Consider the following 24,692-nt stretch of genomic DNA (forward strand, 5'->3'; position numbering starts at 1 on the left):
AAGTGTTCAAAAGATATTAGTGTTTGAGAGAAACCCCACTATGATACCACTTGTTAGGATCGAGAAAGAGTTTAGAGGGGGGTGAATGAACTCTTTCAAATTTTCTCGTGTAAGAGTGTGATTTCAACCGTTTTTAGGCGGTTGAAAATGTCTTCTCAAACAGTTGAGAATGTGAACCACTATTAAGTGCAAAAAAACGGTTCACAATCTTTGATGCAACTTAAAACACAATATCAGGCTAAAACAATGAATAGAGACTAGACAGATAAATGATTGCGGAAATTAAAGTGACACAGGTTTGTTATGGATGTTCGGAGAATGAATACTCCTACGTCACCCCTTCTTCCTCCTTAGGAATGATTCCACTAAAAGACTTTGGCTTTACAAACTTCTTGCAACAGCCCGCTCCAATCAGGACTTATCACACTGCCTGTTTTGGAACTCTTAGTGATCACTTTACACTTCTGGATATTTAAGAACACTTAGTTCACCAGATATCAAAGCTGAATCAAATAACCAAAGGGTTAATGGTATGAATAAATAGTTTTGATTTAGTAGCACGAAAATGATCCTTAGATGATCAGATAAATTTCTCTTATGTGCGTGCTGATTGAGCGATGGAGTATATGAACTTTTAAGAGCGCTCTAAGATCTTTTTGAATAGCAAGCGAGTTGTAATATTGAAGCTGAGAATCTCAAGCCTTTTTGCCAGCAAACTCTTCCGTTAATATACACGATTTCCTTAACGGTCGGAAAGGACATAACAATGTTAACCTGATCCTCTTTACATACGTGTTGCTATCGATATTTTGAGCATTAAATGATCTTTCATAAACGCATTTAATGGTCCTTTTGCACAGCATCGTTCTGAATCGCTCTTCTTGAGGAGTTCCTTTTAAGGAAACTGTTTTGGAAACAGAACTTTAGGTCTATGCTTGGTATTCCTTTTTCTGGGAAAGATAATTAAATGTAGATCAATCTTGGAACTGATGTAAGAATTTGCTGACTTCAAAGCGATGTAATACTTGAATGAATTTAAGCCGGTCAGAGAATATCTTTGAGTAATAATTAGTTCTCTTTAATGACCGGTTCCGATAACGGTCTGAAGTGAGCGGTTGAAACTGCTTTGAGCTTTGATCTGTTAGCTGAGCGGTTGAACTGCTGCATATCTGATATACGAACCGCAGCTGAATATTTGTTTTTGTCATACACCAAAATTCTTGGGAATAATATTTTCTTAAAAGTGTCCTTGTAAGTGAAACATAAAACATTTTACGAAAACACAAACTGGTAATCTTTAGAGAGGTCATTGTAAACTGTTCTTCACAAATAAAAACTTCTAACTTATTCTTTTTGGAGTGGAAAACTGAGAGGAAATAGATGAGCTACAACACCTTTGAACATTTATTCTCTCTTCAAATTATACATTTGTTTACTTTGTTAAGTATTTATGTCTTACTTATGGTTTTGCTCATACCAAGCCCCTGCTGATTTTGCTCGAGTTTTGCACGGTGTTAAATATTCAAGCAAACATGAAAAACTCTAAATAACCCAAGACTGTTGAAATTTAACAGAATCTAACAATTAAAATAATTTCAACATAACTCAAACATTTTCCTCTTCATTGCAGATCAGCTTCAACAAGGATTTTTGGGCTGTTCGTTTTTGGAAAAATGGCGTTTGTTTTTGGAGTGAAAATATTTTCTGCCCATTAGTGTAATGAACACTTTTTATTTTGAGAAAAAAATTACAAACCATTTTTGGACCTACAAAAACACTCGCATGGATCGCAAAAGGTTTCTTTTGTTTCCAAACATAGTTTCTTTCCTATCGCTTTCTTGGTTTCTCTGTAAAAAAAGTCATACCCATTCTCTAGAATTTGACAGACCCTTGAGCAAATAAGCCTTTTTAGTATCAAAATCTCAAGGATATCTCCCAAGTACCAAATTAAATCATTACCCTGATTACTAATATAATAAACCCCATCTTTCTCATTCGACTGACAATTTTTTCATTTAATTTAATTTTTTTAAAAAATTTATTAAAAACCTTACTCCCCTACTCCACCAAAAGTAGTTCTTTTGTGACACGAACTCACATATTTATATCCGTAAGACGAGTTGATCTAACCTATATTTGCAATGTAAAGTAATAAATTTTACATAAAAAATAATATTTTTTAATGAGTCAGGTCGAAGATCTATCTCATAAAATAAACACATGAAATTGTTTCATAAAAATGGCTGTGATCCATCAATGACACGTGTCACATTTCTTTTAGTAATTCTATTTCTTCTTTTCTTAATTTTTTTAACTGTGGGCCTTTTATTTATTTTTATATTTTATGAAAATGCTGGAAAATAATATACCAGTAGAAAGAAAAATTTCAAAAATAGATCCCAAAATAATACAACAATAAAATATCACAATCATATTTTTGAAAATAATATTTTGGTGAGAAATTTTTTTTAAAATTTTTTTACTTGTTTTTATTTATGTAAAGAGAAAATGAAGATTTAAGCTATCGGCCTTTGATTTTTTAGATTGTTATGCATTCGTAACAAGAGTACATAAAATCTGAAAGGATTATTTTTTTATTATATCATTTGGCTAAAACAAATACGAAGTTGTATGATTATATCTATGCGTTTGAATTGTAGTATCACATTTTGTGACTTAGATAAATATTAAAAATATATCTCTATTTTTTTAAGAACTATTTTACATTAAATTTTTAATATTTTCTATGAAATTAGGAATCCATATAATTAACTATTAATTTCTTGTTGTGATAGGCTTTACATTATGTTAGGATCAACAAATGATTAAGGTAAAATTTTATGCTTTGGTGTTGACAAATGATTAAGGTAAAACTGACCTAAGCTGAACTAGTATAGGCGAACAAAACTGATACGGTCCCAAACTGAAATAGTTCTTATCAGATTATGAGTTTTCTTCACTCAATTTCAAAGATTTCAGTTTACACATCTTCGGTTTACCAAAATCAGTTTACATCAGCAGACAAAACTGATCGCAACAGTGTACAATACGAAGAAGATCGCAACAATGTACAATTGTCAGAAATATGTTGACAAGAACTAATAAAACAAGCCAACAGACACAAGCCAATAGACACTTTTCTTTGGAACCTATCTTTTATTTCAGAAACTATATATAGAGAAGAAATTCAGCTGAACAAGTAGAGGATTCCAACTACTGTGAAAGATTAAATATTCAAACTTTCATCTGAACAGAAGTCAATAAGTCTAGGACACTTTCAAAAAGTATTGTATATGGTCATTTAAGGATCATTAAGTGCTAAGATAATTCTGTAATCTATGACAATCGAATAGCAGTTTGCATACTGTTTATTATCGGTAGAGATATACTAGGAGTTTCAGTTTGGCAGTGTTTAAGTCCAAACTGAACTGGATCTTGCAAATCACTTCTATAATCCAAAGTCTTCTAATGTGAACATCTCAAATAAAAGAAGGTGTGACATATGAGTTTGAGCCTCTGAACATCCAGAAACATACATATGCATTTTCCACTCTTCAGTTTTCACTTAGGCCAACCTTGTTGATTTGTTCTAATCTGTCAGTTTGACTTTTATTTACCACACTTATTTGTTAGTCAACTGAATCGACACTCGAGAATATATATTATATAGTTGTCAACCCAACTAAATTAACCATAGGTAACAAAATTATATCAATTGTTTATTCAATCTCCTTCTAAACACTTCACTCGGTCCTACAAGTGGTATCAGAGCGAGCTTATTCTCGACTCTGAACATTTCTCTTCAAATGAGTTAATTCAGCAAACTTCAGATATTTACTAAAGAAGATTTTGATTTTATATATATATATATAATGATGTATATCACGGATGTTGGCCTTTTAAACATGTGCTAGTCTTTTATCTTTCACAAAAAATATAGTTTAATTATGTATTCATTACGCAGAGCGTGTGTATATATATATATATAAGACGAAATAGAGGATAATCATCTTGTATAACTCTTTCGTAAATACAACATAATATGTAGAGAATACATATGAACAAAATGAATCAATTTTTCTAATGAGGGTGTTTGTACAATTTTTGTTATTCATGCCAGGAACAAAATACATTAATTTGAGTGAAAAATATTAAAAATCCCACTTTTACGGAATCAAATGAAAATGAATACCAATTTTGATCGTAAATTCTAAGAAAATGTGACGCTAAACTAAAAAAACTTGAAAAATAAACTCTCAACATAGTATGTACATACAAATAAAGTTTCTGAAATATAATAATAAACACGCTAAAAGCTAAATAAAACTGGAATATTGAGACAAAATCTACTAGAAATATTTGTAGAGAGTTTGTAGAATGTTGACTTGTGTTGTTTTTCTAAACCACCGATTATTTCCTTTTGTTTAGTTTCTGGAAGAATTTTTCCCCATTATCACGGGCCACGATCTCGCCCTAAAAACCGATTGTTCGCTGCTCTATTACTTCAAATTTTCTGAACACCTGATGAACTTTAACGATTAATTGTCAGATACTTCATTTTTTTGGATTTTAGACCAAACAAATATCCCCGCAAACATTGGCCCATTGTACCAAAAGGCCAATATACTACTATTACAACATAAGGCCCAAAGTTTCATTCTCATAATTGGACTCTACTTTATGAGAAGAAGAGTTAACGTTAAGGTTTTAGACAACCTTACACGTTTGGATCTCTGGACTTTCTAAAAAAGTACTACCATACACGCAAATTTTAACATCATATTTTTGTTGTAATAATAATAATAATAATAATAAACTATTAATTAATATAGAATAATACCCGTTAAAATATGACAACCCAGAAAAAAGTTTAGTGGACACAATATTCTCTCTGATAATATATATTAACATAACATTCTCTTTGATTTTCTATTAATGACAAAATCAATTGCTGATAAAAATTATGTTATTTTATTTATATTTTTACTTAAAATTTTAAAATAAAAATATATAAGTAAAGAAGTGAAGCAAGATTTGTACTCGTGTAAATTAACCTGTCAGTAGGTGCCAAAAATATTGAAAGGAAGTGTCTCACAATAAAATTATATTCATAAATATAAATAAGTCAAAGTTAATTATTGAATCGAAACCCAATCCTAATCCACCGAGAGAAACTTATTTAAGGTCTAAACATAATAAGTCCAGCTACTATAATAAAAATATATATAAATAAAAATTGATCATTTGAAATTTCAATCATTACTTAGCTTTTATTCCTATCAATTTTTACTTCCGAATTTGCTCCTCGGGATACACTTCAAATTCCAAATAGAATTTTTTGGAGTCAGCAACTTCGATCTACAATTTCCTACACTGCATCTCTGTACACGTCACCACTGCTGCGAACGCACATGACGATGTATTTCGCTGATTTCTCACCTTCCGATTAAGCCATTTTTCAAAGAAATTAAGCTGAAAGATTTCGAAATCAGAACATCGATCTTCGAGATAGGTAGATATCGATGTTCTTAAGATCGCACTATGAGAGAATAAGAGAAAACAGAGGTTATTAATGTCTTTGTAACTGCAACATAAAACATTTTTACGAAAACACTTTGTAGAAAGAAATGATATTGGAGAAAAACAATTGTTCTATTCCATCGAGAAAACCAATTACATATTCTAGAGAACATAACTAAACCACTATTCAAGGAAGATACAACAGACCTAAACAACTGAGCTATAAACATGGAAGGCTAGTAAATAAGTTACAACAGATTTCACAAAGCTAGCTAACAGAAATGGGTTATCCACACTCCCCCTCAAGGTTGATTGTAGATGTTGAATAAATCAAGCTTGCTACACATTTCTTGAAAATTAGCTCGATTAAGTGCCTTAGTATGAATGTCAGCAACTTGGAGCTTTTTGATGGGACGTAGTTCATTGAGATTTCCTTTCATTCAATCATCTCACAGAAGAAATGACAGTCGATCTCTATGTGCTTGGTACGATCATGTTGAACTGTGGGTCCTTTGATATGCTAATTGATGCCTGGTTATCACACAGCAAGCGTACCGGACCATTCATTGTAATTTTAAGATCTTCTAGGAGTTTTCTTAACCAAATTCCTTCACAGACACCACTAGCTAAAGCTCGGAGTTCAGCTTCTGCACTACTTCGTGCTACGACACTTTGCTTCTTACTCCGCCATGTCACCAAATTCCTCCATACAAACGTGCACATCCCCGAAGTTGATCTCTTGTCACTCACTGAACCAGCCCAGTCTGCATCCGTATAAACATCAATTGTTCGCATCTGGGACTTTTTGAAGAATAAACCAATACCGGGTGTGCTCTTTAAGTACCTGAGGATCATTATGACTGCTTCTATGTGAGAAGTTGAGGGATTGTTCATGAATCGACTAACCATGCTAACTGCGAATCCAATGTCTGGTCTAGTGTGTGCTAGATAAATTAGCTTCCCAACTAAACGTTGATATCTCCCCCTGTCTACAGACTCTTCTAAAGTTCTGACCTGTAATTTGATGTTGGGATTCATAGGAGTTGCAGCCGGCTTACAATTAGTCATACCTGTCTCTTTGAGTAGGTCCAGAGTATACTTTCTTTGTGAAACTGTGATTCCTCTACTTGATCGAGCCAGTTCCATGCCAAGGAAGTACTTCATCTGGCTGAGGTCCTTCATTTCAAACAATGAGCTGAGAGTGTTTTTGAGTTCTTTTATGCCTTCCAAGTTATCTCCGGTGATCACAATATCATTCACATACACACTGAGAATGGTACAAATAATAAAAATAAATTATTAAACGGGTGAAGTTGACATTCGTTATGAAAATTCCACAAAGCTAACCATGTTGCATCATTTTTTAAATTTAAATAATTTTTTATTTAATTAGCAAAAAAATCTCATTATATTTATCCAACACCGAAAACTAATATAGATACATCAAAAGTTTGACACCAGCAAGTGATGAAACCCAATAGTACAGGGGGGTCAATAATCAATCAACAAAATTGGGTAAATGATTAAAACAACTTGGAACATATACCAAAAATAGAAGGAACTCGTCAATTTCCAAACCCATGTGCCTTCACAATAATTTTTCAAAAGAATCTAACTCAAATATCATCTCCGGAGGACTCAAAACTCTACCGTAGAGCGTAGTTTTCGCACCAAGTATACTCATTGAACCGTGGTGCCAAGAGGTAATAAAGTTAATATTTTAGTTTAGTCCACAAAACACATACATAGACCATTCAAGTGGATCTATCACCATAAACATCTACTACATATAGATTTGGATCAGATTCCTTTTGAAACTTCCAAACACATTAGAAACCTAACGCAATAACATTAACTATAACATATAAAACTCCAGATAATATAATTATTTTGCACTAGGCTGGCGGTTTCTTACTAGTAATTAAGCTCTCTCCAGAATCAGCTGTCGCGACATCTCAAAGATCATTTTTTGCTGCAACAAATAAATATCTGTAAGAAAATTACTTTCTATGCATGAAATCATACAACAGATCTAATCGAGAACATCATATGATCACAAAAACATACAAAAGAGAACTTATAGAAGAAAAGAAAAGTTCATGAAACATCTAACATTGTGTTACTGAGGTAAGGAATCACAAAAGCAGAACCAGCAGCACTATCAACAACAAACACTGTCCTCGAAACAAAATTTGGAAAAAGATAACATAAGGTTTATCAGGTCCTACGACCATCTTAAAGCAACAACATAAAAAAAAAAAGCACGTAACAAAATTTACAAGTGCAAACGTAGGATACATTTTCTGGAAATATCATACCGTTTGCGAGGGGGGCAATCTTCACTTTCACATGCTCGTTCTGAACTGACGTAATCATCATCACAGGACAGAAGTGTAATTTCATCATCATCATCCTAAGAAAACAACATAAACCAACTCCTAAACTTCTTAGATTAAAGAAAGACCAAGAAAAATTTACCTTTTGGTGATAAAAACATATTCCGTGTTGGCAGTCACATTCTTAGAATCTACTCTAAAATTCCAAACTTGTTCCTCATTTGAAATACACAGAAGATACAATAAAAACTAACGAGGTAAACAGAGTGAAGAAGATGGTACCTTTATCTCACAAAACAACGCCTCTTTTTTCCCATACGCCGCATGAACAACACCTCGAAAAACAAGGCTATGCTTAATTCCATCTTCCTGTGCCCTAAAAGTCAACCCGTAATATCCACAACCACCATGGTTGATCTTGCAAACCTTCAAGAGCTTGAAACTGTTCGACTGTAACAAAACAGAAAAACGAAGAACAAAATATTTTTTAGAACCAAAAAAAAAAAAAAAAAAAAAACCAGGGCTGTAAATGCATTAAATAGCTTGTCCAACCTTGACGTCAATGAACAATTTCAAAGCTAATTCCGACAGATATCTCAGATCAACTATTTTGTCCGCGTTCACAAATGTGACTAGTCCACCGTACAGCTTAGGCTTACCAGGTTTCCGTGGTTCATTACATAAGTCACATGTCTGTCAACATTTATTTTTTAACAAGAAACATTCACCCAATAAGTCAAATGTCACCAATTTTGAGATTCTTTTCCTACTGGGTAAAATCTATATGACCCAAAACGAAAGGAACAGATTTCATACTCTACGGTAATCATCCAACGACATCTCGTCCTCTTCATCAGAGTTGTCCGCAAATACAGGCGACAACTTCGAACCATAGCGATCATGGATCCACCGTTTTTTGCTAAACGTTTTATATTAACTCCGAATCAGAAGAAAATACAATACAATAAAACAAAGAAATCCAAACCCAGCCTAAAAAACATCCTAATCCTCGGTTTACAAACTCGAAAAATCATCCAAAACAATGTGTAGAAAACGGATTTCAAACTTTTTATCCTTTAATTTCCCAAGAACCAAAAAAAACAGAGAAGTAAACAAGTGAGTACCTCATTTTTGCTTGTACAGAGAGACACTGTAGGCGGCGGCGAGAGGCTTTGAGAGATTTCGTTCGGTCCAATCTTCTTATATAAATTACTATTATTTTATATATATATACACCTTTTTTTAAAAATGGTTATTTTTTTTATTTTTACTCAAAATTACGTATATATAATAATCATAATTTGTATAAGATTTTTTTTATTTTATTAAATACTTAATTTCATATTTAATTTAATAATAATTGATAGAAATTAGTGATGGGTCATAGTAAAATTTGAGATAGATAATATGGAAAATAGGTTGTGGCAAATTTGAGAAAAAAATGTTTGTATAAGAGCAATTTGGAAAAAAAATGATGTCTTCTAGGTAACATATTCTTTATATATATTTTTTTTAAATGGTTATTTATATATTTTTATTCAAAATTATGTATCTGCAATAATAACAATAACAACAACAATTACAATTGTTTGTAATTGAATTTAGTCATAATTTTTATTCATTAATTTCATTAAGGATAAAAAAATATATATTCAGTATAAATAGAAAAAAAAATTGAAAAACTCATCATATACACTCATTTCCTTCCCTTCTATCATATTTCAAATACAAAATTGTGATTTTTTTTTTATTTACTTACAATTCTTATCACTATATATCAAACATTATTTTAATAATTATTCTATAAATTATTTTTACATGATCTCATTCCGAAAATAAACGTAATTTAAAATGATATTATTCTTAACAAGAGGTATTTAGTTTTAGTTTGTAAACTAACCTTCATTTAAAATTTATAAATGAATTTAGTCAAAATTACCCTTACATGCTCGAACATAATTATTCTAACCTAAATTATTCATTTAATCTAATCTAAAATATTTATTTTCCCTTCTCGACATATCTTTTTTTAGGCGTCTTCCCTCCTATTCTCTATCATTATCTCTTTTCTTATATTCTAGATTATTTTCTTTATTATGCTTTCTTCTACATATCTTTCATAACAAAAAGAAAACAGTCTGATATCATTTGCTTATCCCGAGTAACGATTGTATGTATACTTTCTGTTATTTATTTATTTTTGATCATTTATGTTATTTCTGTTCATTTGTCTGCAAAATATGTGAAAAAGCAAAAAAAAAAAGTAGAAGAATGTAAATTGCTTTCACATCTTTTTTATTTTTTTTAAAGAATAAGACAAGTAGCGATACTATAATGATGAAGGTTCTTGAATTTTAATATTCTATTGATTTAAGAATAAGACAAAAAGTGAAAAAAAAACTAAGAAAATCAACTTTTAATATCCTATTGCTTCAAAATTTCCAAAGAACTTCCTAGACATTCTTAATTTTTTTTTAACATCCGTTGTTTTTATATATTGCTTCAAAATCACCAAAAAATAAGATAAATTTTGTATTAGCGTTTTTTAGAAAAAAAAGTGTGTTTGATATTTTATTCAGAATTATCAAAGAATAAAATAAATTTTCTTCTAGTCTGTTTCTTTTCAAAACATATATGTTGACATTTGTAATATGTACTCAGTATAAATAGAAAAAAAATTGAAAAACTCATAATATACACTGCATTTCCTTCCCTTCTATCATTTCAAATACAAATTTGTGATTTTTTTTTAATTTAGTTACAATTCTTATCACTATATATTAATAAACACTTTATATCATAAACATTATTTTAATAATCATTCTATAAATTATTTTTACACGATCTCATACCGAAAATAAACGTAATTTAAAATGATATTATTATGAACATGAGATATTTTGTTTTTAAACCTTGGTTATTTAAGAAAATGATATCTTAAATAAATAGTTGAGCAAGTTTATTTTACAAATTTCTTCGAAAAATAGCATATAATAATAAATTAAAATCGCACTTAATATTGCACTTAATAATCCAATCAGTGAAAGGGAACATAATTAATTTCACAAAAAGGCAAAAAAAAAGATCGCTATGCGTGTGCACTCCAAAGAAGCAAGATTCGAGAAACATTTAGTTTGGACCAAAAATAAAATTAGGCCAAATAATTTGATACCACCAATGGATATGTCCTCTCCCCCATCTTTTGTTTCAAACCTTTTTAATGCGTTTTACGGTTTTTTTTTTTTTTTTTTTTTTTTGAATTCTAATGGCTTTCCGTCACATTTGATTCTTACATCGTTTGAATTTTTAAAAGTTCTATGTTTTTCGCTCAATTCGGTGCTATCACACGATATTACGAAAATCAAATGGTGTGCATAATTTTTATTCTTTGAGCTTTGATATAAATATTATTTTTCTTCCTAAAAACAAAACGGGAAAATTCATTCATCACATGATATATTAATAAAATCTATTTTTTAAAACAAATATATGGAAATATCTATATTTAGAATATTTGCCAAGATATTACGAAGTTCACGTGATATTATCAAGAATCTCAACAGCACTTGAGTGCTTTCCATGTTGGCTTTCGATTTTTTTTTTTTTTTTAAAACGACGATCAAATCGATTAGACTGTTATCAATATATTATTGTTGTAGATTATTATTATTGAAAGATTTGTGATCAATTAAGATAAATATGATAAAATAATATTTGTAAAGATTTATATGATGTAGTTTTTATCTTATAAATAGGGACAAAAACTCAGTCTCACAAGTCGTATTTTGTGAGACGGATCTCTTATTTGAGTCATCCTTGAAAAAGTATTACTTTTTATTGTGAATATCGGTAGGGTTGACCCGTTTCACAGATAAAGATTCGTGACACCGTCTTACAAGAGACCTACTCATAAATAGGGTGATTTAGTTCAAAAAAAATTGCACCTAATTATTTACCAATTTTCTCTTTTCTCTTTTCTATTATGAATTCTATCTACTCATCTCTATTTTTTTTTATGGTTTATAACACATTATCAGCACAATGTTTGAAACGTCCACTACTCGTTATATATGTGTATATATATATGTATACATATATATATATATACTTTGCACCATTTAATATAAACTTACCAACAAATTATTTGAAAATCCAAACACGTAATTCAAAACATAAAATCATAAATAATCAAACCAAACCTAAAACTAGCATTTTTTAAAATAAAGCATTAACTCTTAAATCTCTCAAACTACTCAAAAGCATAAAGTCATAAAATATTTAAAGTAATCTTAATGCGAAAAACTATCAAAGGTCCTTGGGTTATGTGTCTCATCAGTCTAGCTAATTAAACTCAGCAAACCTTAACCATGATAACAAGTAATATATATACATTCACAAGCAACAATGAAATATACTTTTAATAAAATAACTTTTCATTAACATGCATAACTCTAAACATTTCATCATATACATTTTCTTTCACCATATACGTATACGTTTTGCTCTTTTTATTGAATTCACACTACAAGAAAAAAGGCGAAAGACAACGGTTTTTAACCGTTGTCGTAGGTCAAAAAAACTGTTGTTAAAGTTAGCGACGAGTTTTTTAAAACCGTCGCTAAATTTAAATTAGCGACGGTGCTTTATAAAACCGTCGCTAAATATTAACCGATTTTTTAAAAAAAATTAGAAACTACGACAACGTTTTTTCAAAAACCGTTGTCTTTAACCAAATAAAACACTAAGAAATGACAACGTTTTAAAAAACCGTAGTCGTAGTTAAAAAACTATCCGAAAGACACGGTTACCGTTGTCTTTGACCCTTGACAGAATCTTATATAGAAAAAGGTTTTTGAAAAAACGTTGTTGTAGCCCAAAATAACCATCCAAAAGACAACGGTTTTTAAAAACCGTTGTTGTAGCCTAAAAAAACCGCTCATAGACAACGGTTGTTAAAACCGCGTTGTTGTAGCAAAAAAAAAAAGCTCTTAGACAACAGTTTTTAAAAATCGTTGTTGTAAAAAAAAAAACGCTCATAGACAACGGTTTTTAAAAAACCGTTGTCGTAGACACATAAAAGACAACGGTTTTTAAAAAATCATTGTCTATAAGTGGGATTTTTTAGGCTACGACAACGGTTTTTGTTAAAACCGCTGTTAAAAGAAAAAAGACAACGGTTTTAATAAAAACCGTTGTCGTATGAATGTTGTTGATTTAAATTTTTCTTGTAGTGTCAGATCGTTAATTGTGACTTTCATATCAGTTGCGGGTCGATGGATTCATCTATGTATAACCGACGGGACATCATCGACACTCTCATCCGTCAACTGAGTCTTGACCTTACATATCATCATATCATTGTATTAGTCGCAATCAAGTCATCTCCTTCAACCTTTCATTATATTCATCACTTCTAAAAATTCTTGCATATCTATATCGTTTTCTTTTTAAACAAAACATGCAATACGTCTTTTAGCATTATCGTTTTTCATCATAAAATTCCATAAACTTTCAAAATAAATATTTTAGCATTCATTACTGCATTCAGGGCATTGCCAGGACGTTAACATTTTCCAGGTGTAAAATGACTATTTTGCCCTGAAACCCTAACTTTCCCAATTTATCCCTAAACCTTACGATCCAAATCCATCCAAACTTAACATATTATCTTAATATATACCCATAAATATTTCTTAGACATAAAATTACGCTCCTCGACTAATTTATCCAATACGTTTTAGAACTTAAACGTACGTCTTGGTTTTAACACGAATCGACTCGAAACTTAACCAAACTTGAACCATAACTTATTAACACATAATGTAATGTCTGAAGTAAATATCACAATTTGTTGATTTAGTAATGTGATACTACTAAATAATTAAAGATTTTTGAAGAATGAAATATGACACGTCTTGGTCACACGAAGTCCAAATAATTTGAAATTTGGATATAACGTAGAAAACTCAAAGATATAGAAGTTTCATGTTTTGAATTTTGATAAATTTGATTGTTTGACTGGTCTAAATAGATATACCGATGTTAAAAATGTTAAATATTATATATTATATTGTATTAATATAATATTAAAAAACTAAAATAAAAGATAAAGTTGAAAGTTTAGTCGGTAAATGAATTCAGAATTCACTCATTGACATTTACATTTACAGTAGAGGGGAGAGAGAAATAACAAATAGGGTTTTCGATTTTTCTTTTCGATCTTGCGAGTTATCAGTTTATTCAATCGACGAACCGACTTCAGTTCTGGGATCGTTGACACGAGGTCTTCGATTTGAGGTATAAATTTTATAGTTTTGGTGATGTTTGAAATTCGTCGATTTTTGGAATAAATCTGATAAATTGTTAAATCATACAGAAATCGAAGATTGTTGAGTAGTGTATGATTTTAACGAAGAAGAGAATATTATAGTAGTGTTATTTTGAATTATTCCTAATTTATTATAATTAGGGATTTGAATCGTTGAATTGAGATTGAAGAGTTGTTTGTCAGTTGTTAATAATTATGATTATATATTTGGAGTCTACGAAGTATAGGCTACATGTTGATATAAAGTTTTCGTTGTTTAACGGATGTTGTAAAATAACCTATTATATGAAGTTAATTTATTAGGGTGTACTTTATGTACTTATTGATAACTAAATACATTGAAATTGTAAGGTCCAGGAATTTAACTCGCGTAACCTGAATGCATGGAATCTAGGATTTTTATTTTTATTATACGTTTAATTATTTTTATGCATTTCGTCCTTAATTCATGCATGATATGATGTATTTCATGAAATTTTAAAAGTTCACGCATTAGGGTTTCTAGATGCATTTCATGCTCGAACGAGGAACGGAGACTGAAGAATTTTCAGAAAAATTATTCTAAAATACATGATTAATTTTTATTATTTAATACAGAGTGTTTTGAAGTGTATTTTTCAAAAATGTGATTTATTGGGTATTTTTACCCGCAATATTTTATTTTTTAACAGCAAGCAAATTTTATCGAATCGGGGACTTTTTGATAGTTCGGCTAATATTTTCAAAATCTTTCCAACACGAAATATTTTTCGGGTGTGTATTTGAATTTATCGGGCCAACTTTTAAGCTTATCGGGCTTAAATATTATTTTAAACCTTTAATTATCAAGGTTAGAGCCCATTAACCTTTTTATTTACTATCACATTTAAGCCTAATCACCTCCTTAACCTTCCGTAACCCCCCACAGCCGATACTCACCCCTCTCCTTTAAGAATTCCCTCAGTTTCAGAGAAATCACCAGCTGAAGGCCACGGTTTTTTCTTGTTCTTCCATTCAATTCTCTCCGGCGCATCCCTCTTCATTCTCCTCGCGATTTTTCATCATAAGGCACGCTTGTATTTCTTATTTCTCATCATTCACTCCCTATATGCACTGAAAATTCATGTTTATGCATGTTCATCACTCGATCTACCCCGTAGCTACGTTTTCGGTTAAGTTTTCATGAAACTTGTCTATTAACATGCATGATACTCACGTTCTTTCTGACTTGTGCAAGGGGGACTGTCGTGTGCTGGTGTTAGGGACCGTTCTTGGTCGGGTAAGTCATGATCTAAAGGCTGGAGTCGAGATCTAGGGGGGTGGGTGCTAGTCATGAATCGTGGAGGCAATAGAAGATCGGGTTTGAGGGGATCGCGCGTTTGGGGTCGGGTCCAGCGGTGTAAAGGCCGATCCATACCATGGAATAGACCTTTGCTGGTCTGAGGAAGGTCCTTGAATGGTTCAAACGTCGTTGGACCAGCCCGGAAGCCGATGGTAACCGTGAAGCCGAGGGAGATGCGGTTGGGGGAATCTGGGTTCCTAGCGATCGTGACCGTGGGGGAGGCTGCATGGGGATGGTGGCTGGTGATAGACCTGTCCAGTAGGGTGGGGTCAAGGTCTAGGAGGGGTCGGTTCAGGGCTGGGTTGGCTGGTAGTGAGCTAGGGGCGTGCCTAAGGTAGGAGGCGCAAATTTAGGGCCTAGAAGGGGGCATGTCAATTTCCAGCCATGTTCTTAAGGAAGGGCCGAGAGTTGAGGGGCATATTTGAGGATTTTAAGGCTGTCATTTAAGGGTATTAGGTATGGAAAGAAGTTGGGATTAATTTTGGTTAAGTTTCGAGTCGATTCGGGTTAAAACCGGGACCCCGGTCCAAGTTTTAAAACGAATCGAAAAATTTTGAAACGAGCTCGAGTTTACGTCTAAGAAACACTTCTAATTATGTTTTGGGGCACTTTAAGGAGTGCGAAAAGCTTCGGGTCAATTTTAGAGGTCCAGGGGTAAAACAGTAATTTTTGGGTTCCCAGGAACAAAATGATCATTTTGCACCTGGGGTGAGAATTTGGTTCTGCCAGCGCCCTGAGCACAAATTTATGATATTTTAAATGTTTATGCATCGATTCACGATTTTTAAGATTTTAAGAAAATATGCGTTGCATGCTTGGATATAAGGAATATTGCATTTGTGCATAATTTTTATAAGTGATGTAAATGATGATGTTTTGAATTATGAGAATTAGTTGTGGCTATCGAAGTATATGTAAATGTTTAAGATGTATATGTAAATGCTGATGATGAGGCCTAGGCACAGTGGACGGGCAATCTTGTCACTGATGTTCGACAGCCGTTAGGTACCGCGGTTCTATGTATGATGGATCCATCGTAAATGATGATGTACGATAGTCACCTCTAATGAACTGATTTCACCTATGATGAATGATGAAGGATGAAGGATGAAGGATGATTGATAAATGATGAATGATGATTAACGATGTGATGTTTTGACACGTTTATGTTAAGCTTTCAAAGTTCATGAAAGATATGTTGATTATTATATTTTTCACTGCTGTGTGCTATGTATATGTATTTGTTATTTATGGTACAGGTGTGTTGAGTCTTTAGACTCACTAGGCGTGTGTGATGCAGGTTAGTTCGATGTCGAGGAGTCTGGAGATGCTGGACTCTGAGTCAGCAGACGTGGTGGGCGACACGATCCGAGGACCTATGATTTTTCCGCACATATACGATTATATGTTTTGGGGAGGATATGAGGATTCTATACACTGTTCAATATTACTGTTAGATGTTAGGATTTTACTCACTTCTTTTACTCCGTTATATTTTATTGGTAATTGTTTATGATAATTTTTAAAAGATGCTTTTAAGTAGGATTGCATGCATGCGATTCATTTAAATGTTTATTTTCAACATGAGAGCTTTTATTTGAAAAAAAAAATATTTCCGCAGTTTTAAAAACGAGTAGACGTTTCAGAAATATTAATTGTTGAACGATGAAGATGTACAATCGAGTTTTATATTTTTGTTGAATTAATTATTGTTGGGCTATTTGATATTATATATTGAGGCTGTTATGATTGTGTTGATACGGTGATAATGATATGATATTGTTGTTGAATTATTTAGATACATCACAAGCCTCATGATCAAAGAAGTAGCAAGACTTTTTACATATACTCGATTATCAGGTACGTGTTGACGTACGAGCATATGTTGTTATTGTTTAGTATTGATGAATACTATTGTGTTGAACGATGGTAAATCACCGGAAATGGATGATTTGATATTATATTTGTTGTTGTTTATCATTGTTGATGTTGTTGACTGTTGTTTTTGGGAGACGTCTCGTTGTTGTTGTTCGATCGACGATATTGCTGTCGCCAGAGTAGGGGTGCGACGTATCGTCGATGTTGTTGTTCGTTCGAAGATATTGCTGTCGTCGGAGTAGGGGTGCGACGTATCGTCGATGTTATTGTTGCAGTGTGATGTTGTTGAGGTTGTTGATGGCACGATTCAGAAAAAACAAAAAGATGGTATTTCTGTTATCATTTCGGTTATAGTTTATGTTGTTGATAATATAACTGTTATGTATTACGATGATGATTGTTGTGTATGCTCACCCTTTGGAGGCTGTTTCTGTTGGACAGGTTACAGGACTATATCATAAGATATGATAGAGGTTAAGGACTAGGTGTGTCTAGTCAAACAGTCCTGTAGTTGATAGTGTATAGAGACAATATATCTTATTGTCTTATTTGAGTTATGTATGTATTTATTATACTGTTTCTGCTACACTGATGTAGATAATGTGATGATTTTACTATTTTGTCGTATATGCATTATATTATTATGTCGTTGAAAAGAAAATTTTTATGCATATGACGTCATATGTTGTATGATTACGTGACGAGGTTTGGGGCGCCACACATAACCATACCCTAGGCAACCCAAAGCAAGCAAATTAAAACCCTTGAACAAGCCTAGAACTTTGCTGGAAAATTCTGCTCATTTTTGAAAACCCTAACTTGAACAAACCCTCAATCCTTTCGACCCTATCCCATGGCCGACCCAACCAAACCCTAGCTGACCATCCTAGGACCATGGCTGGACCCTAGGGACGTTGCTGGACCAGCCCTAATGTGCCATGCACGATGGCGTGCATGGTGCAATCCAAGCACACCCACGCAAGGCTAGATCGAGCCCCTAGTCGTGCGCCTACCCATCCTCGACCCTCCAGCCGTCCTTTGACCACCATGGCTCGTGGCTAGGATCCTCACAATCCCTGCCCCTCGCCTGGACAGCCGCTGTATAGCCACTATTCTATTTTCTTCCCAAAAACTGTGCCCTAGCCTTGTGAACCCAATTTTCGTTCAGCCTCTATTCCCTCACGTACAGCCCATATGCAGCCTTATCTATGCTCCTAGACCCTCTAAAATTCATCCCTTCTAATAGCCCTACCTTGGCAGCCCCTTTGTGCATGAATTTAAAAGCATGAAAATCAAAGTTTTAACATGTACAAGCAATAAAAACGAAAAAATATAAGAGGAGATCATGTTTTTCATGCAATCATGTATAACACATACATTATGATATGAACTATGAGTGAAGGAAGATTAAGACGTGCCTTTGTGTATTTCACGGACGAAAAACAACTTGCGATGCGAAGAACGTTGATGGAGAGGGACGAGAACTTGCTGCGATTTTCCCTCAAAACTCACGTGAGAGCCCTTGAAATTTGGTGTGTGTGTGCTTGTGCTGACGGAGAAAGAGTCCTATTGTTTCTAGGTGAAGGGTGCGTGAGTTGTGTGTGTCTTGTTTAGGGTTTCCAACTAAATTTTCAGTATAAAATACCATGGTAAAGGTTTAGGCCCAATAACCTAGCTATAATAGGCCCATCATGCCCATAAGATAGTAGGTAAAATATTTTGTTTAGGAAAGTTTTCGAAAATATTAACCGAGCCTCCAAAAAGTCATTGTTTTCGTCAAAATCGATTACCGGTTTAAAATACGACTCGACGGGTAAAAACAACTCAAAAAGCACCAATTTCGAAAATATCCTTTAAAATATACCATATATTAAATAATTAAAAATAATCATTCAATAAAAATATTTTCCTTTTATGGTCTCCGGTCTCCGTTTCTCGATCGCGTCTCGAATAACATTTAAAACACAGTTTTATGCATTTTAGTAGAAAACCATATTTTAACCATGTAAACATGTCTACCATATCCAATAAATGCAATTAAAATAATTTAATTAGATATTTTTCATTTTTCCTAGATTTGCATGCAGTTGGATTACATTATCACGTTTTGGACCTTACAATGCTGTAAGCAATTGAGAATGAAAATAATTCTTGTTCAATCGATGCTATTGAAATAACACAACATGTTGTCAATACTCAATTTTATGATATATTCATTAGTGCTATAGAAGTCGCACAATTATAAATTGTGCCTGAGAAATAACATGGTTTTGTAATGTTGATAACTCTAAAGTAGGAAAACATAATTTTATGTTGAGAGAGATTTATGATCAAGATCTAATATATGATAAGAGATTCATGATTAATTTTTAAATATTGAGAATCAAAGGATATTCATGATTGTGATATGATATGAGATCCAAGATTTATAAATATTATTGAAAGATATAATATCTATATCAAAATATATCAATATTAATAAAGAAATATTGATCAAAATATCAAAGATTTGTTGATATCCATTAAGAATTTTTATATAAGATCCAAGATTTGGCAATATTTTTGAGTAATATTAATTTAATGCCATTTTGGTTGAATGATTTTTTGAAGATATTATGAATTGAAAATTTTATTACAATTTCTTAAAAAATATCGATATAAAATCTAAAATTGTCTATATTTCTAAAGAAAAGTGATTAAAGATGTAATATTTATCCCAAAAAAAACATGATCTATTATTTGTCAATATTTTATGATCTATTGTGACTTCAAGTTCAATAATGAACTGCATAAGCTATTTGATAGTGAGACCACAATGTTTGAAAAAAAAAATATGACAGTGTGATCATAACACCATCAATCGAAAAAAAAATAAATTGTAAATCCAATGAATTGATATCATGGTCTATATTAAATATCGACGATTATGATATTCTATGCACAATTATGACAGTGGGTTAAGCTTTAAACGTTCATGTATTTCGCATCCACTGTCACCGATTTTCAATTGCATATTATTTTTATGTTAACTAATATGCTTATATTATGTTTTACGATATCATGTATCAGCATGTATAATTATTCTAATAAATTCTTAAATCATGGCATAACCACGTGAATCTGAGTATATATCCATATTTTGTTTTCTTTTAACATATTGTTATTTAATGAGACGTTATTTTATATGGTTATTAATATTTATTTATTGTTGAATATTATAAGATTTTAAGATTTGAAAATAAAGACAAATCACATTAAAGAAATAATTGATTTTCTCATTTTTTTTATTATGGATATAAAATTTGACTTGTTCCAAATTTTTTTAAAAAATTAATGACGATCGAATCTATTATACCTACATTTTGTAAAAATCAAATTTCCTAAAAATAAAAAGCCAAATTCAAAATTCAATCTTAGTCTTATATCTCCTCACAATTTCCTACAGTTCTTATTTTTGGGAAATTGGACTTTTTTTGACTTTACAAAATATAGGTTTAACCGATTTGTTTGTACATTATTTTTAAAAAAAATTGAAAAAACCGAAATGAACAAATGTTAAATAATTAATATAATTTTGAATTTTTGAGAGGATTCATTTTTCCTTTTGTTGGTCTAATTTGATCTCAAATGGATATATGGTAGGGATGATTTAGATTTTATCTATCATTTTAATTAGTCTTCGCATGCATCAACTGATTTAGTTGATTTCATATCATTATAAAAGAAGTTATTCTTTAGAGAGTAGGTCTCTTGTGAGACGGTCTCACGAATTTTTATCTGTGAGACGGGTCAATCCAACTGATATTCACAATAAAAAGTAATACTCTTAGCATAAAAAATAATACTTTTTCATGGATAATTCAAACATGAGACTCGACCCACGAAATTGATCCGTGAGACCGTCTCACAAAAATTTTTGTGTTCTTTAATTCATATTAGATGATCGGGTTCTTTTAGGTTCAGAATAGTTTGGAGCCAGCGTTAAATACGCAAAGATAACAATTCTAAATACACCCTATGGATGTTTTAATTCATACGACGTCCAAGAAAAATTTCAGATATCGAAACTAAAATTTTTAAACTTTCTTAAACTTTTACTGCGCCTTGAGTATGAGAAAATGATACTCCAACACTCTATCGAACTGTAGCGACATCGTTCCTAGCAGTTTTGAATATAAATGCACAATGTTGGCCATTCTAAGAGCTTCGAACTCTAGCATGTGAATCTCCTTGTACTGATACCAGTGAGGTGACCCCTACAATTTCCGGGGTCGGCCACTCCACCATGAATTTATAATATGCTTGCAATACAAATTTATTGGCGGATGGGGTGCAAACTATGACGGATGGTGATCCAAAGAGATGCGTCCTATAGAGTCCACCATCTCCATACCTAAGCGTTTAACATCGACTACATTTAAGTACAATTGCTAACAAAGAGATTTTAAGCATTGTGATAGCTTCTGTCACCACTTTTAAAGCACGAAACATATCTAAAAAGTCCTTGCGCAGCTTAGAAGTAATGTAAACATCGGGCCTATGAACAATTTTGAAGTACCAAAGAAATGCCAGCATGTCTCCAAGAAATGGTATCCCCGTATAGCCCGGAGGGGGCTCCCCACAGCCTCTAGAACAACGAAGGCGGTGGTGCGGCAGAGAATAGTACCAGATGTCATTCCAGTACCAAACAGGCACCCTGCAAACCTGCTGCCATTTCAATCATTTCTCAACATCCTTAAGGCAGAAATCTGAAAACTAATTAAGGAACTATATTTATATCATACTTTTGCACTTACTACTGCATCCGATATTCCCAACAGATCATTTGCTCAAATTGCTGCTGCATAAAGACAAAAAAGTTTTAAATTATATTTGCCACTGAGAGATTTTGTCATGCATGATATTAATGTGAATGATCGTGATACTTAAACTAAAAAGACAAAGTGGAGCTTCATTGGAATAATAACAAGGTTTCTATAGGATAATTTTGAGTTTTTTAATCCTCTTTCCCTGATTGTTTGTGAAACGTCTACTCGTTTTAAAATGCAGAAATTTCTTTTTTATTAAATAAAGCTCTCATTTTGAAAATAACATTAAAATAAATCGCATGTTTGCAATCCTACTTAAAAACATCATTTAAAAGTTATCATAATTAATTACCAATAAAATATACGGAGTAACGACGAGTAAAAATCCTAATATCAACTGTAAAATAAAACAGCGTATAAATCATCATAACCTCTCCAAAACATAAAATCATATGAGTGCGGAAAATCATAGGCCCTCGGGTCGTGTCGTCCATCAGGTCCGCTGACTCAGAGTTCAGCACCTCATGTCCCCTGCTCAAAATGCTCACCTGCATCACACACGCCTAGTGAGTCTAAAGACTCAACACACCTATACCAGTAATAACAAGTACATATACGTAGCACACGGCAGTGAAAAATAGCATAATTAACGTACATTTCATGTCTGCAGTAAAATCGTAAAAATAATCGTGTCCTGTCAAATCATGATAAAATCATAGCATGTATAATTGTATCAGCATATACGTTTAAATTTCTCAATTTGAATTCCGTTCATTAGCTGTGACTTTCGTATCATCATGTCAGTCGATGGATCCATCTACGTGTAACCGCGGTACCCGGCGTCGAAGATCATCAGCGACAACATTATCCGACCACTGAGTCCCGGCCTTCCATGTCATCGTGTCATTGTGTAAGTCATAACTAAATCACTTCCTTCAAAATGTGTCAACATATTCATCACTTAGATAAAAGCATGCAAATACGTAATTTTTCCTTTAAACCAAGCATGCACCATAATTATCATAATAGCGTAAAAATCATAAACATGATGCATAAACATTTAAAATATCATAAATTTGTGCTCAAGGCGCTGCCTTAACCAAAATCTCACCCCGGGTGCAAAATGGTCATTTTGCCCTTGGAAGCCCGAAAATTATCGTTTCAACCCTAGACCTCTAAAATTGACCCGAAACTTACCAAACCCTTTAAAATGTCCCAAAACATATTTAAAAATATTCCTTGACGTAAACTCAATCTATATTACAAAACCGATTCGTTTTAAAACTTGGATCGAGGCCCCGATTTTAATCTGAATCGTCTCAAAATTTAACCAAAACTTCTCCAACTTTTTACCATGTTTTAAAAACACTATAATACTCCTAAAATCATGTCCTCAGGTCCCTAACTTTACGGCTGAAAATTCCAGAACATGCCAAACTTCTCTGCTCCTTTTAAATTCACCTCCTCGTGCACCCTTTTCCAAAATCTCGCACCATCCACTTAGCCCCGACGCACCAGCCCTGGACCAGCCTACCAGGGACCTAGGCTAGACCCTAAAGAACCTACCAGACCCATAGAACCAGCCCCATGCAGCCTACATGATGGAAACGAGCGCTAGAGCTCGAGATCACCACACCCGAGTCTCTCCTTCAAAGTGTGCAGCGGCCATTCAGCGGTTCCAGCGATGGTTGGCCTCCTCAGGGCCGTGACTCAGACCCAACAGGGTCTGATCCATACCTTGGTTCATCCATCCCACCGCCCTTTCCACCTCCTGACCGAAACACGGCACCCAACCGAGCACCACCATGAACAGCCCCTCGATCTCTCACCCTACAGCACACGCGAATGATTTAAATCCTCAAACCACATCTTGACACTATCGTCTGTCACATTAAAAGGGACGGAGCCACCCCAAAGGCTGGGGTGGGCTCCAGCCCAGTCTATTTTTTTGGATCTAATTAGGAATATGTATTGAGTATTTTTTTTTTTATTTTAGCCTTGTATTTTTAATTTTTAGCTCAATATTTAGCCCATTTCCCTGAGGGTTTTTTTTCACAGCCGTCTCCTCAAAATGGAAACAAGAGGATGAGAGCTGTTAGTCTCCTACTGGTTGAAAATTTCACGTGAAAGAATTTTTAAATATTTGATTTATATTATTTAATGTGTTTATCGATTCATTCAGCCGAGGATAAAAATATTTTCTGGCTACGTCTCATACCTGTCCTAAACCTGCAGTCCCTTGCACATAGAATCAAAGAAACGTGAGTTAACATAACAGAATTACATGGCATGAACAAACACCGAAAATCCTTCCTGTTCTAAGTTGGATCGGGAATTCAACACACAAATGCACACGTATCATCTGTATAATTTGAAAGCTATTTTGGTGGAGGGGAGAGAGATAGGAGCTCAAAATTCTTTCAAATTTTAATATATATATTCCACTTAATTGCTCATCTTCAAACGAATTAACAAGACCTTTATATAGATACTACTTGCCT

The 24,692-nt window shown here is 32.9% G+C and overlaps 2 protein-coding genes across 5 annotated transcripts; both read right to left on the reverse strand.

The window, feature by feature from the left end:
• Positions 1-5,994: 5,994 nt before the first annotated feature.
• Positions 5,995-6,702, reverse strand: LOC142528330 (secreted RxLR effector protein 161-like). The gene has a single exon (XM_075633374.1). The coding sequence runs from the start codon at positions 6,700-6,702 to the stop codon at positions 5,995-5,997; it is 708 nt and encodes a 235-aa protein (XP_075489489.1).
• Positions 6,703-7,224: 522 nt separating this feature from the next.
• Positions 7,225-9,046, reverse strand: LOC142529861 (uncharacterized). Of its 4 annotated transcripts, none has more exons than XM_075635540.1 (7): positions 8,981-9,046; positions 8,673-8,775; positions 8,409-8,549; positions 8,139-8,306; positions 7,839-7,933; positions 7,436-7,492; positions 7,225-7,357 (listed from the first exon to the last, which is right to left on the reverse strand). In XM_075635540.1, the coding sequence occupies exons 1-6, from the start codon at positions 8,983-8,985 to the stop codon at positions 7,483-7,485; spliced, it is 522 nt and encodes a 173-aa protein (XP_075491655.1). In that variant the 5' UTR covers positions 8,986-9,046; the 3' UTR covers positions 7,225-7,357; positions 7,436-7,482. The 4 variants fall into 4 exon arrangements, with proteins under 4 accessions (XP_075491655.1, XP_075491653.1, XP_075491654.1 ...); XM_075635538.1 differs by having other exon boundaries at positions 7,436-7,509; XM_075635539.1 differs by having other exon boundaries at positions 7,225-7,492.
• Positions 9,047-24,692: the final 15,646 nt, after the last annotated feature.

This window comes from Primulina tabacum, chromosome 16 (assembly GCF_025594145.1).
Source record: "Primulina tabacum isolate GXHZ01 chromosome 16, ASM2559414v2, whole genome shotgun sequence".
In the NCBI taxonomy this organism is placed as follows: domain Eukaryota; kingdom Viridiplantae; phylum Streptophyta; class Magnoliopsida; order Lamiales; family Gesneriaceae; genus Primulina; species Primulina tabacum.

Excerpts from the sequence above, each read along its gene's own strand:
- LOC142528330 (XM_075633374.1), bottom strand. The coding sequence starts at position 6,702 with ATGAAGGACCTCAGCCAGATGAAGTACTTCCTTGGCATGGAACTGGCT.
- LOC142529861 (XM_075635538.1), bottom strand. Across the intron at positions 8,307-8,408 it reads AATTGTTCATTGACGTCAAG|TCGAACAGTTTCAAGCTCTT; the intron begins GTTGGACAAGCT and ends GTTTTGTTACAG. Across the intron at positions 7,510-7,838 it reads GATTGCCCCCCTCGCAAACG|ATATTTATTTGTTGCAGCAA; the intron begins GTATGATATTTC and ends ATTTTCTTACAG.